At 43.4% G+C, this 16,018-nt stretch overlaps 1 protein-coding gene across 2 annotated transcripts; it reads right to left on the reverse strand.

The window, feature by feature from the left end:
* Positions 1-11,985: 11,985 nt before the first annotated feature.
* ZIC2 (Zic family member 2) lies at positions 11,986-15,742 on the reverse strand. 2 transcript variants are annotated; one of them, XM_072620322.1, is made up of 4 exons: positions 14,674-15,742; positions 12,652-12,815; positions 12,203-12,354; positions 11,986-12,031 (listed from the first exon to the last, which is right to left on the reverse strand). In XM_072620322.1, the coding sequence occupies exons 1-4, from the start codon at positions 15,740-15,742 to the stop codon at positions 11,986-11,988; spliced, it is 1,431 nt and encodes a 476-aa protein (XP_072476423.1). The 2 variants fall into 2 exon arrangements, with proteins under 2 accessions (XP_072476423.1, XP_072476422.1); XM_072620321.1 differs by having other exon boundaries at positions 11,986-12,354.
* Positions 15,743-16,018: the final 276 nt, after the last annotated feature.

The following is a 16,018-nucleotide window of genomic DNA, read 5'->3' on the forward strand; positions in this document are numbered from 1 at the left end:
TTAAACATTATCAGCAGTTCTATTCTTTAGGGAAGTGCCTTAAACAAACAAATCGAAAGCAAGAGTCCGAGCCAAGGCGTTAGGGAGCGACGCTGCCTGAGAGCTGGAATGGAAGCGCTTATTAAATTGACTTGCTTAAAAACGATTTCGTGAACTTATTTTATCCAATTTCACCCGCATTCGAAAGGACAGGCATTAAGCTCCATGCAAAGCAACAAGCGACTTTTCCGCTGTTCCGAGGCCAGTTACCATATTGCAGAGGAAGAGTTGCCACTTGGATCAAAAACCTGGGAGAAAACATAGTTGCAAATTATAAGGCTAATTGAACTCTGAATTCCACTTGGGCAGAAAGAATACCCAAAGCATCATCTGTCAGAGTGCAGCATCTTTCTTTATATGCCAGGCAAAAGATCCAAGACTGAGTTTCTACCCTCGTGGTCTCCCACTTTGCAGTGTTTGCTTTGCAAATTAAAGATTATTAGATTCCCACGCAAAATGATTGAATGCCTACAAGTGCACACGAATGACTGAGGGAAAGAAGTTAAACAAATTATAACAAAACCTGGCAGTAGATGTCTGTGTTCGGAAATAAGTAGTACACTTTAAGAAAAAAAAGATGTCTTACATTATTTCCGACGATTTTTTATTTGTGGGTTATCACACAAACGATATGTAAACCACTTCCAGAAACTGCAAATATCATGGAAACTAAGGAGAGTAGTCATAATAATTTGCCTTTACCAACAAAATGCAGCAGTACCATCTGAAAGTGTTCGTTTTAGACATTTCAAGAGGTAGAGAGTTGATTTGAATACTCTGGTTGATAGTATATTTCCTTATGGCTTCTTTATGCTGAGGAAGGATGAATCGGCGTCTGACATAAAAATTTTAAACCTTTTTTATTGACAATATCTTTTTTACGTTTTCAAAAGATTCACTCTCTTTTTTATAAAGAGATCCAAAACGGTAATATAAGGCTAAAATTGCAAATAGGTTAGTTCTTCAAATCTGTACAAGTTCATTCAAGAAAACAAATCACAATGAAATTTTTTTAGTATAAAAAAAGAACGTACCGGGACTTAGTGGAAGGACACAACAAATCTGTAAGAGTCAATAGATAAAATTATATTACTGTTGTTTTTATTAAAGTCTTTGACTTTCTTCCAAAACTTAAAAAAAGTTCAAGTTTCCATGTTGGAAGTTAGTTAACTTTACTGAGTAGGAAATGTTCGATCTTTCATGTGTAGAGATTGTTCAAATAAACATGGAGTCTCTAACGGAATCATTGGAAAACGCAAGAGAAAAAGAAATCTATTTTTGTGGCAGATTGTAATCCGATCCCTTGTTTTGCACTTGAGTTTGAAAGTTCTTGATTCTGAACTTCTGTTAGAAATACACGAAAACTTGTTGAGAGCTGTACACTTCCATTAATTTCAAAGGATTTTTTCTAAAAGAAAAAAACTTTAAAAGTGCAAACTATGATTGGGTTATCCTTAAAGAAAAGACAATAAAGAACCACATAGATCATAGGTGATACAACACGATTCCACTCCCCTCCAACTCCCCTCTCTGTAAAGTCACCCCTAGGCTGTTCATCCGTTATTTCCAGGATCTAGAACCAACAGTTTTAATCAACCAAATTACAAAAATCTTTCTGACCCCTGACCCTCAGAAACATATAATTTAAAATGTTCTTAAAAGGCATTTTTTTTCAAAAGCATACAGCTTCACTCGGATTTCTTGGTCTACCTTCACAGGGAAATGATTATCTTTTTGGTTTTCCTTTTGATTTCTCTTTTAGTCCAGAAGTATGTGAAGTAACAAAGGTTAATAAGTTTGAAAACATCTCTACTACTCGAAATGATTTAAATGCCACTCTCTAGTGTTGTGTCTGAAGATTTGGTGACTGAGACGGGAGCACGCAGCGCCAGACGTGAGGACAGAGTCCACCTCCGGGCAAGAGACATCAGGGGGAAAAGAGCAAACTTCAAAAGTTTATTAAAAACAGCCCAACAGTTTCTCCTCAGTTTAAAAAAAAAAAAATGGTGTCGTTTGAAAGGCTAAGAAAGAGTAAATTACCTCCAAGAGAAGAGAGGTAGATATAGTCTACGGTCCCTGTAATATAGAAGTAGATTGAAACACACCGAAGAAAGCAGGCTTTCCTAGTACATTAAGCAGTTAGTCATCCTGGAATGCTTTTAAAAACCCTACACATTACAGGTTTTAAGTGTTTCAAAAGTGGAACCAGCGATTCTAACTTGTAACTTTTCACCTTCATCAGGAGGCAGAAAGAAAACACATATAACACACCCAGAGAAAGCAACCGCAAGGTTGGGAAAGGGTGTCTTATTTCTGAATAATGAGATATGTCGCGAATCATTTTACCTTCCATTTGGCAAATTCCTCCAAGTTTTCCCCCTCTCCCTTTCAGTTACGTTCTGGAGGACTTAATAAAGTAACTAAATAGACAGAAGCCAGATTAGGGTGGAATATGGAGAACTGGGAACATGGAAGCACAGGACATTGATTTAACTACCGCTATTTCTTCAGTCCCTTCCTTGACTGCCTTCGTTACTATAACCTCAGAGTAATATTTAAAAGTAAATCACAGGAATCCAAAACATGAAGACATAGGGATTCATAGCTTACGTGTTTCAATATCATAATGGAAAGTTTCAGGTTCCAAGATTTCATTTCAGAGAGTTGTTCAGTTAGTAGCCGAGGGATGGGGGGAGCTGGGGTTCATGAGGAGACGAAATGATGCATTTGTTTTTCTTGTAGGTCTGTGTTTAGTTTTAATTTTCCTGTATTTTAAAATAAATACATTGACTGAAGAATGTTTGATCTCTGCTAGAAGGAAGTAGACATTGTAAAGGAATGTGCAGTGGTTTGGGTATGAAAATGGAGTTGTGACTCACAGCTGCAGGCAGAAAAAAAAAGGCGTTGTAGTGTCAGCCAGAGGTGTTCAGTCTAATAATTCACGCTGTAAACTGTATCCCCTAAAATTACTTACATAATAAATCATCCTGTGAATAAAAAAAAAAAAGTTTAGCTTGAAAAGTGTGAGTGAAGCTGAGGTCTTTAAGGGACTTATCTGCTTGGATCTGTTTGCAGTGATGTGAATTATGAGCTTATTTTGCTCAATATTTTATGCATTCGAATAATATTGGAAATTATTCTAACACAACTGATTTCCCTCCCTGCGGTTTCAACACATTTCTGTGTAGTCTGTAGAAGAACCTGGCTCACGTATACTTCTCCCACTCTCCCACTCCCACCCCCATCCCCCCTTACACTGGTTCTGGCTCAAATCGATTTACCGGATTTACAGTTCATTTATACAGTTTCAAAAAAACCCTCAACTTTAGGATTACTTTATTTGTTAAAAATTAATTGGTTATTAGCTAAACAGTCTTATGCATAAAAAAGAGTAAAGAGCCTAAATTAATTTTCCTTCTTGTTTCATATTTCTGTGTTTCTTAGAAGACATAGAGGTAAAGACTAAATTAATCTTAAATGCTTAATTATCTAGCTCGTGAATTAATTGTGATTCTGAAACAGTCATAGACTAGTGTCTGCAACCCAAGTCCCAGTAGCCTCCCAAGTGCTAAGACACTAGAATGCCTTTGAACAAAAATAAGTCCTTTACATTTCAGTCTGGAGTTGATCGGACATCAGTCCAGGGCAGAGAGAGAAAAGATGCAATCGTCTGGAGGATATTTAAAGCCCAAGGACAAGAAGAAGCCGCTTAAACAATGCATGTGAGGAAATGGTGAAGTTGAATCCCGGCTGCCACATTGAAACTATTTATTTTATGGGATCTTCTGCGTGGCCAGAATGAGTGTGTGCAGCTAAGGTGGCACGCTGGGAGCTGTGGTAGTGAAATATACTGAGGCGATGGTGGGCTCTCCGAAGTTACACAGACCCTAGGAGGGGAAGGGGGAGAAAAATCAAGTTGACACGGACCTCTTTCGCCAGGGTATTTCAAATGAATATATGAGGCAGAGGAGGAGATTGCTTGGTGTTGGGGAGGTGGGCTTGGGAAGAAAAGGAGGGGAGAAAAGACTGACCCCAAGGTAGTTTGCAGTAAATGTTTACTGGGAAAGGGAAGTCAACATCAATTAAAATTCGAACTCCACTTTCATTAGTATTCATGACATAGTATCTGGCTTTTATGTTTATCTTTCTCCACGGATCAATATCGGAGCAGCATGGGCCTGGAATGAGCAGAGATCTGGCCACGGCATGCAGCTGACCTTTCGCTCTCTCCCTACAGGTCAGATCATCTTCATAAGTATCACCACCCAATGCAGAGCTAGCAATCGCTCTCATTAAAACTGTTATTGAAACTACTAACCCGGATCGAGGGGGAGAAGAAGAGAAAGGAAAGACATATGTGAGGTGGTGGGAGCAATGTTGACATTCTACCCAACTAGCTTCGAAATACTCAAAAGCTTTTAGCAGATATAAGACATTTAAAGTCAGCAACTCTGAGTCTTAAATGAAAAAGTAAACACATAATTTTTTTAAAGAATGAGGGGAACCTCCCCCAAAAAACAAACCCCTGTTTACTATAGAGAGTTCCACAGAACCAAAAAAGGGGCACAGATTTTGGGGAGCTGAATTCAGAGCCCAGGCAGCAAAGGGGGTCAATCAGAAGGATTGGTTTAGGGGGAGGAGGAAAGAAGGCTAGAAAAGGCAGCACCCCTCCCATATGCAAAATAAGAAAGTGACCCACCCACCCTAGAGCAGAGTAAAGCTTCTAGGCTTCTGACCTGTACCAGAGGTCAAAATAAAGGTCTAAATTGCATAAAGTAGATTCACACACAAGAGAATTCCCTAATAATCTTCTCAAGCTAAACTTTCAGGGAGTCAGTACTGCCAAATTAATACCTCTAGCTAAAAACAAGGGGAGAAATGAATATTTCAGGAAATTTCCAGATGATAGAAAGAGAACAAAAACTTATTTACACAGTTGAATGGAATAAAGACATTTAGTAATAGAATATGTAGAGGTTTGAGGGGGAAAGAGAGGGGAAGAGTGTCTTGTTGAAGTTTCTTTCACTCTCAGTTGCTGTGGTTCAGAAAACATGGATGCCAGTTTTACCTTTTATTACCTATTTTAATAATCAGCCTCTCTAATACTCACAGGATCATATGATCATATATACAGAGCTGGAGGGAACTTCTCAGAGACCATCTAGTCCTTCACTTTATTGATGAGGAAACTGAGGCACAGAGAAGTTAAGTGATTTCCCCAAGGTCACATTGGTAGTTAGGTACTAGAATGGGAATTTGAACTCAGGTCCTCTGAATCTAGAGCCATCGTCTTTCCACTATACCCTGCTGCCTCAGTTTCCTCATTTGTAAAATGAGGATAATAGATATCTAGGGTCTTCTAAGTAAAGCACTTTATGAATCTTAAAGTGTCATATAAATATAAGGTGGAGATGCCAGTAGTAGCATAGCAGTAATACTAGGTTGTTATTGTTGTTAAATAAGATTAAGGAAGGATGTGGAGAAGTGAGTAGAGTGGAACAGCCCAGTTTCCAAACCTTTGGAGCCTAAACCCTGATCAAAAGGAGTTAGAGGAGAGGAAGGAATGTTCTGATTGTTGTCATTGTTATGGGGAAGGAATCCCTCCATACTTTTAAAAGTTCTGGATCTCTTGTTAGGAAAGCAAGGTAGGCCTCCATTCCTGCCTCTCCCTCCTCAAAGTTGGATGAGTTATGGGCCAAGGTCTGAGGGAGAATTAAGTCCTGGAGGAGTTCAGGACTGTCTTCTATCAGCCTGCACTGCTTTGAGAAGACCCTTGCCCAATTTAAAAGTTCCCAGGAGGGAATGAAGTAGGCCTGTATGTAGTTCTAGGGTTCTCCTTCCTAAACAAGGCACTAAAGTGAAATCGACATAAGGCACCTGACCTGCTGCCACTGCAGATGCTGGCCCTGACATATGCCTTCACAAACCCTTTTGCTAGCTTACACATTGCCACAGGCCCTTTCATAAGCATCCAAATGCTTATATTGCTCCCCTCCCCCATTTCTCTGGCCTCGAAGTACTTTTTTTTGAGAAGTATCTACACCAGTATCTAAAACCCCGAGGGATTTGGGCACCCATGGTGGGGTAGGGATGGTGATGCTGATAGATTTATTAATTTCCCTTTTCTGCTCAGGGTCTCAGCTTCTGAGGTCTAAGATTGAGCCTTCCTCACCCTCTCATCTGTAGATGGAAATGGGAAGATAAGATGGAGGAGATGCAGAAGAATCCAAAAGGTTTGTGCACAAACCGTCAGAATGGGGAGTAGTAAGGCAGAGGAAATGGAGGGAACTGACTTCTCCTATTTTCATATTTCAAAGGAAAAGAGCTTCAGGCCCCCAAAAGAGAAAAAAGAGAAACTTCAAAGGGTAGTGTTGTATTTAGCTCGATTTAGAGAAGAAAGTATTGAGATTCATGGCTGGACAACTCCGATGTGCAGTTGTACACTGCAGCAGTTCCTTCCGTTGTCTTCTTCATCCATCTTGCTGTGGGCGAACCCAGCCAGATCTTGCCTGGAGATGCTGGGGGACCTGGGGAGAAAGGGCAGCTGGGGACGCGGGAAGAGTCCCTAGAATCCTTGCAGCCTTGGCCATGACACCAGGAAGAGTTATATCGGCCTCTGGCTGCCCTATTTATTTTTTTTATGGAACTTCTCGTAAAACTCCGTTTAAATGGCCAAATGTTTTCTTTCTTTCTCTATGCCTCCAACCCACCCCCAGTAATTGTAGCACTATGAAAAGACAGAGTAAGGGCAGCATTATTTTATGCACTACCATAGTCTAAATAACTATAGAAGAGCAGCGGTCGTGGTAGGGGTGGGGTAAAATGGAGGGGGTAGCTCAGGACTTGAAGGTTTGGGGTTTCTTTTTCCGTGTTAAACAATGTGCTTGCCTTGTCTTTTGTCGGTGGAGAGGATGGCATTTTACAGGACAATGTTATGGTAAGATCCAGTTGAAAAGAGAAACCCATTCGCTGTAGTATGCAGAAATTATCTTTTATCAAGTGGGAAAATGGGATCCAGCTTAGGCTGGAGTCAAAGCTGTATCAAAAACTATAAGCAATTCATTAACAAGTATTTATTGTGTGTTCATCCTGCAGCCGGGCACCAGATTTTCAATGGAATTTACCCAGTTATTGTCTCAGTTTAGGTAGTAACACATCAAAAGGTTCAAATATTTGATGTGGTGAGATAGCTATAACGAGACTTTCTTCCCTTTCTTTTATGTGAAATTCACTCTCGTGACTCCCTTTCCACGACTGTGACTGTATATTTGCATGTGCCTATGCTTCTGCACGCTCCCGTGGTTCTCGAGGTGTGGAAGAGTATGACTATGTGCGTTCAAGAGAAGCTACTGCGGAAGCTCTCCGCATTTCCCGCAGCCTTCTGGCAGCACGGAGTTCTGTAGGCTTGTCAGAAAGAGAATAGGGCTCTTTCGCCCAACTCTTCAGTACGTGAGAAAGGCAGCGAGTTCAGGATAGCCAGGGGCATTTCTGGTCTTGCCCAGAATCTGCCCCTGGTTTGTTGCAGGCAATAAAAACATGGGAAGTCTGAAAACAGCAGCCTGAAAGGTAGACAAAAGGGGGTAGGGGGTGGGGAGACGATTGAAGGAAAATAATAGAAAGGAGAGGGAGTAGGGGCTTCTAAGCTTCCAAGTAGAGAATCAGCCAATTCCTCTGACCTGTTTCCTTTCTCTTCTACCTCCTCCCCTCCTCTCCTCCCTCCCTCTACCTTTCCTCTTATCATACTCTTCAACACTGACAAAATACAAACATGTATTATATGCCTGTGAAGGTATATAATGTGAGTCCAGTGGTTTGGAGGAAATCGTTAACCGGGAAGCTATCCGAAATAGATTTCGGTTATCATTTTTCTTCTTATTCTCCATATTAATGGTAATGGTATTGATAATAATAAAGCACATCCCAAGCAGCTACTCCATCTGTTTCCTAGTAAAGATAGGAGGAAAGATAGGTTTGTGGGGTTTTATTTTGGTGAGGAGAGCGAGGAATGCAGAGAGGATGCTTTACGTTAGGCTACGGGCTAGCGCAGTCAAATTGAAGTTCAAGTTCATTGCCAGTCAGCCTGGGGATGGGGAGGCGGGGGCGGGAAAAGCCACTCTCTCGTCCATAGTTGTCTCCCTTTTCCCCCAGGCCATGAATAAAAAGGCAGCTTTGTTAGTCAGCCTGGGAAGACCTGTTTCACTTTGCTGTATCTGGGGCTCTAAAATAATGGCGAGTAAGATTTCAGTTCGGCAGGGGCAAGGTTTAGTTCTCCCCCAAAACGCCCTCCCCAGCCAATCCTGTTCATTCCTGTTGGGAACCATCTCCTGTATGTATAGTTATTTTAAAGGACTCGAAATTAAAATATCCGTTTTAAAAGAAACACAAGTCTCCCTAACCCCCAAGAATTTTCATCTTAAGAGGGAGAGTAGAAAGGACTAAGGATAGCCTGCATTGTTTTGTTTAAGAACGGAAAGCAAAACTGAGGCGAAGCTGGAAGCCTTTGTGCTTGAGAAGCTTTGGCCAAGAGGTAACAGTGGTCTGTACAGAGGCCCAAGGCTCCCCTCCCATAGAACTCTCCCTATTCCTGATGCCCTTAACACTGTTGGCCCATCTAATTCTGGGGCAGATGTTTAGATGGACGGCAAGGACTGAGTTCTTTCCTGCTCTCCACTCCATTTTCTTTCTCCTACATCCTTCCTCCAACCATAGAATCCCCTCTCTCCACCCCACCCCCACAGTTTATTCACCTTTTCTACTCCAGGGCCCAACTATCCTGAGTTCAGAAAGCAACTCAACAGTCATTCCTTTTAAGTTTAGACCTTGAAAATAATAGAGTAAGTTGTTGATTACTGTATTCTTATAAACATAACATATTCTAAAACACACACACACACACACACACACACACACACACACACACACATACACAAAACAGCTAGCAGCTTACTGAAAGAAAATGTCCTTAAGACCTTTGAGGTGACTAAAGTTGTCTGGTGGAAGTTCTTTTCTTCCACTAAGAATGAACTAAGGTTTCAAAACCACAGATATTTTAAAACTGTTATCTGAAATTAGTCTTTTTTTAAAAACTAAATCAGTAATAAATAACGCTTAACTGCATCACATTCTTCCTTCTCCCCACCACTAAGAGAATACAGGGGAGGGGGGAGTTGGAGGGGGAGAAAGGTGGATGGCAGAAACCTGAGGCTTTCCTCCCCACAACTGTAATTTCTGGTGAAATCTCCTAAGACTTAGTAACATATGCCAATTATTTTAATAATTTTGCTTAATATTATTATGAGTTATAAACTGGATTTTAATAGTGGCCTAATTACTTTAAGAATTGGCATTTCACAGCTACAAGGCAGCTGAGAGTGAAGAGATTCCAGCGTCTGGGATATATACATATATACGCACTCATACACAAACCCACCACACTCTGAAATGGACTCAAACTTTCTCCCTGGAGATGTATTGCCCCTTAGACTTTTTACTCTCCTCCCACTCCATCCTCTCTCCTCCCTCCTTCACAATTGGTTTATGTTTGTCCATGGTGGTCGACTGAACAGGTAGCAGCTCCAGCATTCTAAGTAAACAACAGTGGTAGTCGTTGGAGCTGTTAGCTATGTTTGCCTATTTTTTCCAGCCATCAAGGGTAAAATAAGTGAGAAGGTGAGATATAGATTGGAGACCTGGATGAACAAGCACCATCACCACAAATAGCTCTCATAGCTGGCTGAGATTTAAAGAAGCCAGTAGCTTTACACAAGTTTTGGTGGAAAGCAGCTTAGCACCCGCAGGGAGCTAGAGGTTCTGTGCAAATCAGGCTTTGCTTGCTACTGCCCCTATAACTGGCACAGCCCGGTCCCCCCAGTCTGTCTCTACTACCTACAGAAGACTGGAAATGGGGTTAAACTGAGTTTTAAATTTCCAAGAGAAGACAGAGATGTCTTGATTGTTCCCGGAATCTCAGTATTTTCACCATCCCATTTCTTTCCCCGTCTCTATTTTTAATTATCTTCTGTCTTCTTGCTAGGTCTTATGGCGTAACAGCTCTTTAAAACTCTATGTGCTTGCATCCTCACCATAAAAGTCCAACCAGTTATTGATGTCACAAAGAGGCTTCCCCATTCCAATTATTTGTCTTTAATTTTGTTTTTATTTTAGTTTGCTTGATACAGTCTTCTCTGTATGGGAGATGTTTTTGGTTGCTTTTGGAGGGGGCTGTGCCCCCACCCAACAACAACAGTTGATGGTTTAATTTTCTAAATTAAAATTTTAAATCTTGTATTTATTATTTCTTTTTTTGGGTAATTACATTCATCAAAACTATGAAAACTATTGCAATTGATTTACGTAGTCAGTTCTTTGCTTAAGACATCAAGAAAAAAAGGAATGCCCATTGGTAAACTCAGATTATTAAGTAATAATCATTTAGCCAAGTTTAAAATCAAAGTGCTACCGCTTGCCTGTAAGTTTACAAATAAGTTACCTAATTTTACTTTTCAGGAAGAGGAAGAGAAAAGAGAAAAAAAGAAAAAAGGACTTGTTACATTCTAAATTCATTCCAAATAGCTGAAAAATGTTCTCTTACAATCCATTAAGGTTTTGAAGATTTTTAACTTTAGGTTTCCCAGAAGTTTGCAAAATGTTAGTTTACTCTCAGTCACTAACCATATATAGAAGGCAAGTTAGAAAGTATCTCCCTAAGGAAATGTTGGCTAAGTCTACAAATATCTTCCTACACATCAACACTGCCATCTTACACATTGAGAAATATATCGTTCATGCCCTAGATGTCTCTTTCTTGTTTCAAGAAAACCCTTGATAAAAGAAGAGTATGTTCATGCAGTTTCAACACATTTTTATTATATTTCTGTATGCATTACTCTTAAAACATCACAAGAAATGATGAAACCACTTAAACCTTCAAATAAAAATTCTGAAACAGTTTATGCCCACAATTGTACATATTTATAGTTAAGAAACATTCTTTATAAATATTGTTTCCTCTGTAGCAAGTTAATACCATAATTTAATTACAAATGGATAAATATGGTAATGGATATTTACAGAAGGAAGGGTGTTATTACGGAAAAAGCTAACGGCACAACGTTTATTTTTCCCCACAATCTTCCGTACAGGAACTAACAAATTGAACTTGCAAAAGCACTAAAACATCACATGTAAACCCAGCTAACAGAAAAATACATTCACAAGCGTTGGTGGTGGTAGTGTTGTGTGTTTGTGTGAGTGTGTGTGTGCTGTATAGATTTGTGTTGGAAAAACAGAATGGAGACTTTGGCACGGTTTTTTTCTTCCAGACTATAGTTGTATGAAGATTACAATCAAGTTGCCTCATAAAAAGGAACACAATATTCAATACCACAATACAAAATAAACCATTTTCTTCCACATTACTTAAAAATAAGCCAGGGGAACTAAAAAATAAAAAAGAAAATAAAAGTCCATCACTTTGGGCAAGAAAGGGGGGAGGGGAGGAAACTCAACCGTCGTTTTACAAATGGACAAACTTCTATACACCAAGAATCCATTAAAACTTCGTTACCACCTCAGAGAAGGAAGGAGGAGTCCATTATGTACACAGTTTGTCGGGAGACGAGTAACTAGACCGGGAAGAGGGAGTGGAGGAAAAGCGAGAAGAGGGAAGCAAGAGAGTTTGGTTTGGGGTTTTTTTTGTCGTTGGGTGTCCTTGCTGTTTTTTTTAGTTTCAGAGACTCTGGAAGGGAAGGTTTTGCTCTTCGAGATTAGATCCTTTGTTTTTTAACTTTTTAAAATCCTTTTGCTGGTATGAATAAAAATAATTGAAACATCCACTATCACTAACTGTTCTCTTCCCCTTCTCTGCAGAAGGGTGGAGGATGAGGGCTGGTTGGACTCGGGGAATACTGGGAGGGGGTAGTTGGGAGAAGGAGATTGGCCCCTCCTTTAGACGTACCATTCGTTGAAGTTGGAGGAGAGGCCACTGTGACCCCCGCCGGTCCCACCGCCCCCGCCGGTGCTGCTGCTGCCACCGCCCCCTCCACCGCCGCCACCGGCACCCCCGCTGCCTCCCCCGCCGCTGCCGCCGCCTCCGCCGCCACCTCCAGCCCCGCTGCTCCTGTGCACCGCGGACACCGCAGCGGCCGCCGCCGCCGCCGCTGCCGCCGCCGCCGCCGCAGCAGCAGCAGCCGGAGACAGATTGGTGGTACTCTGGGGCTCGGCGCTAGGGGACACTAGCCCGGGTGGGGTGGAGGACTCGTAGCCCGAGCTGGCAGCTGGGGAGGATTCCGAGCCCTGTGGGGAGGACTCATGGACCTGAAAGACAAAAGGAAGGGGGGAGGACAAGAGGGGACTAGGTGTGAGTGCAGCTGCTGTGGGGCCGAACCAGGGGAGCTGGGTCCCTCAGAAGACCCGGCTCCTAAGAGCTCCCCGGATCACAGAGGACTGGAGGCCTAGGCCGAAGCTGCAACCCCGCCCCTCTTCCCCCTTCCAATTAGTGTAGGAATTTCTCCACCAACACTACCCTATTCCCAGACTCTAAGCCATAGGCTAGATTCCAAAATAAAAAGAGACAGCAGCGTCTCCCCAAGATGCCCCAGCTTGCCCAAGTACCTTCATGTGCTTCCTCAGGGAGCTGGGATGGGTGTAAGATTTGTCACACATCTTACAAAGATAGGGCTTATCCGAAGTATGGACATGCATGTGCTTCTTCCGATCGCTGCTGTTGGCAAAGCGTCTGTCACAGCCTTCGAATTCACACTGGAACGGCTTCTCTCCTGGAAAGCATAAACAAGCAGGGCTTGATGATAGTAAACAAATAACTTGGACTTGTAATCCACTCCACAGCGGATGCCTATTTGGGGGAGGGCGCAGAAGCGTGTCTTCCGTAGGAACTATGCTCCACTTTAAAATTTTGCATTTTCCTATTTGAAGGAAGAAGAAACATGGCAATTATGCTTGATGTATATTAAAAAAAAATCATTCCAGCCCTGCGTCCATTTGCAGGGGGGCGGGAGGCGGTAGTTTAATGAATATTATTTGGCGTTGCCTAGGCTGAGGAGGGCTTTTTTTTTTTTTTTAACAGTAATGGATTGATCTGTAGCTTCTAATAAGTTTGCCTCAACATTGATAAGCTGTTATTATGACAAAATATTTGCAGCATTTTTAAAAAATCACACAGGCTGTTGGATTTAGTTTATTTCTATCTGAGGCCAGTAGACTATTAAATTTAGGGCTGTTGTGTGTGTTTTGGCAAGGGGACACAGATGGGTGATTATCCCCATTATTTTTCAGCCAACAGCCTGCAAAAAGAATTACTGATTTTTGCCATCACGCTCTTTCCTTTTCCTTTTTTTTTTTGTAAAGTTTAGGGAAAAGGTATTATCTAGATATTCCAGGGAGGCGCAGATCCGGTAGAAACTAAACGCCTTCCAATCTTTCCTCCCAACCCCCATTTAATTTTCATACTGTTTTTACGCCCTATTGCCAGAATTCCAAATGCTTGTGGAGTAATTTAGAGGTGTGATAACTCAAACATCCCCCTCTTTGGAAAGGGAATCATTTAACATTAAATTCCATTAGCACCTAAATTGTTTTTTAAAGACATCCGTTCAGACACAGTGACTTTAATGCAGGCATTTGATGCAAATAAATTTCTCAAATTTTAAACCTTGTTAAAAGCTTGTCTAGCACCTACTATCCCTCCTAACACAGAAGAGAACAATAGGCCTACCGTTCGTCCGGTTTTCTAGTAAATATTGATGTAGAAGTTGCTAAAATATTTGGCTTTCTATTATAAAATAGTCTGGCACAATTTTGGCTGGGACCTGGTAATAGATGAATAATATATGAAGCTGGGAGACGTGTTTCTTTTGCGACTTTCTCTTCTCACGCGATTCCCCCACCAGGAGCCGCGCTGCCCAGCTCTTAGCTCACCAGGTTTTAGCTCAGGTTTTGGGAATCGCAAATCCTTCGTCGTCCATTACATACTTTAACAAACTGTTGCAAAAACCACTGTAAACCCCCTCAAATAACTTCGAGTATGACTTTAAAAACACTTTAAAAATGAAAAATGTTTTATTGCCCAAGGTCACACCAGTTAAATTTAATAGGAAGCAGTCTCAGAAAGGAACTTTTCGACCCTTAAACAAGGCACATGAAAACACATACATATGAGATAGAAAACACAAATTGGTAAAATAATCTCCAAGCTACTCATGCTCACCAAATTAATAGACGCTATTTTTTTGTGCAATCAATTCACACTAATATTTTTCGAGGGTGTTGGAAAATTAAATATTCTCACTGTGAAAAGGCTGGTTGTGTTTTTGTCATTTAAAAATGTATTTTCCTAAAGGGGTGCCACAGATAGCATTTAAACAATAACAAAGCAGCCCTCTCTTCCTTTTCCAAACACACACACGAGAGAGAGAGAGAGAGAGAGAGAGAGAGAGAGAGAGAGAGAGAGAGAGAGAGAGAGAGAGAGAGAGAATGAATCAGTCGACAGGGTCCGAGAATCAAGGGCCCTTTCGAATAAAATGAGATGTTTTTTCTTTTCCCCTTCAACCTTCGGGGAGAAGCCCCACATTTTGGCCCATTCTCTACAACCCTCGAGACAGCAGATTGAGCAATTACCTGTGTGGGTCCTTTTGTGTATCTTCAGATTTTCCGAACGGGCGAAAACTTTCCCGCAGCCGGGAAACGGGCAAGGAAACGGCTTTTCTCCGGTGTGCACACGGATGTGGTTCACCAGTTTGTATTTGGCCTTGAAGGGCTTGCCCTCCCGAGGACACTCCTCCCAGAAACAGATGTGGTTACTCTGCTCTGGGCCCCCGACGTGCTCCACCGATACGTGGGTGACTAGCTCATGCATGGTGCTGAAAGTTTTGTTGCAACTCTTCTTGGGATTGCTCAGTTGTTCCGGGTCGATCCACTTGCAGATGAGCTCCTGTTTGATGCACTGCTGTCTCATGTAGCGGAAAAAGGCACCTGGGTGGTGGTGGTGGTGGTGGTGGTGGGCGGCGGCCGCTGCCATGTTCATGCCCATGTTCATATTCATGGGGCCGTATTGGTTGTGGAGCTGGGCCGCCGAGTAAGGGTCAGTCCGGGGGCTGGACACTTGGCGGTACTGGTCCGAGCGACCGAACACCTCCCCAGGCAGTCCCAGCCGCATCTGCCCGTTCAGCACATTCTGAGAGCCGTGAGGGCCGTGCTGCTCGTGGATCCCTGGGAACAGAAGGTGGCTCTGGGCATCCGTATGTGGGTGATGCAGGCTTCCCGCCCCTGGCCCGAATAGCCCGTGCTGCCCACCGGCCGGAGCCGAGTCCCCAAAACCCCGGCTGCGGAACAGAAAGTCCCGGGTGGAGTTAAAGGGTGCTCCCGAATAAGAGCCTACGTGGGCGGCGTGGGGCCCCAGGGCTGCTGCGGCGGCGGCGGCTGCGGCCGAACCCGGGTAGCCCCCGGGCCCTTGCGAGGTAAAAGCCGAGCTCTGGCCAGGGGACAGATCGTGGGCCCCGGGGTTGAGCTTGAAGGCGCCCATGTGCGCGGCGGCCGAGTCCACGAAGCCGTTCTGCGCCGCCGCCAGGCTTAGCTCGCGGTCTTGCATCTCCGCGGCCGCCGCCGCCGCGGCCGCCGAGTGGTGGTGGTGTCGGGCGAAGCTGCCCACCCCGATGGCCGGGAACTGCGGCCCCGCGTCCAGCAGCATGGTCAGCCCGCTCCGCTCCGGCTGCGGCTCCCGCTCGGCTTCGGGCTGCTACCCCCGGCGGAGGCGCTGGCGTCTGCCCCGGCTGCTCGCGCAGCTCCCGGCGGCGGCTCCTCCTCCTCGCTCCGCTCCCGGCTGCTCCGGGCGGTGGCGGCTCCGGGCGGTGGCGGCTCCAGGCGGTGGCGGCTCCGCGAATTGCAGCGGCCGCAGCAGCAGCAGCGGCAGCTTCAGCCTCCGCAGCCGCGGGCTCCTTCGAGCCCTGCTACTCCGCTAGCCTCC

The sequence above is a fragment of the Notamacropus eugenii genome, chromosome 6 (genome assembly GCF_028372415.1).
Source record: "Notamacropus eugenii isolate mMacEug1 chromosome 6, mMacEug1.pri_v2, whole genome shotgun sequence".
NCBI classification, from domain to species: Eukaryota; Metazoa; Chordata; class Mammalia; order Diprotodontia; family Macropodidae; genus Notamacropus; species Notamacropus eugenii.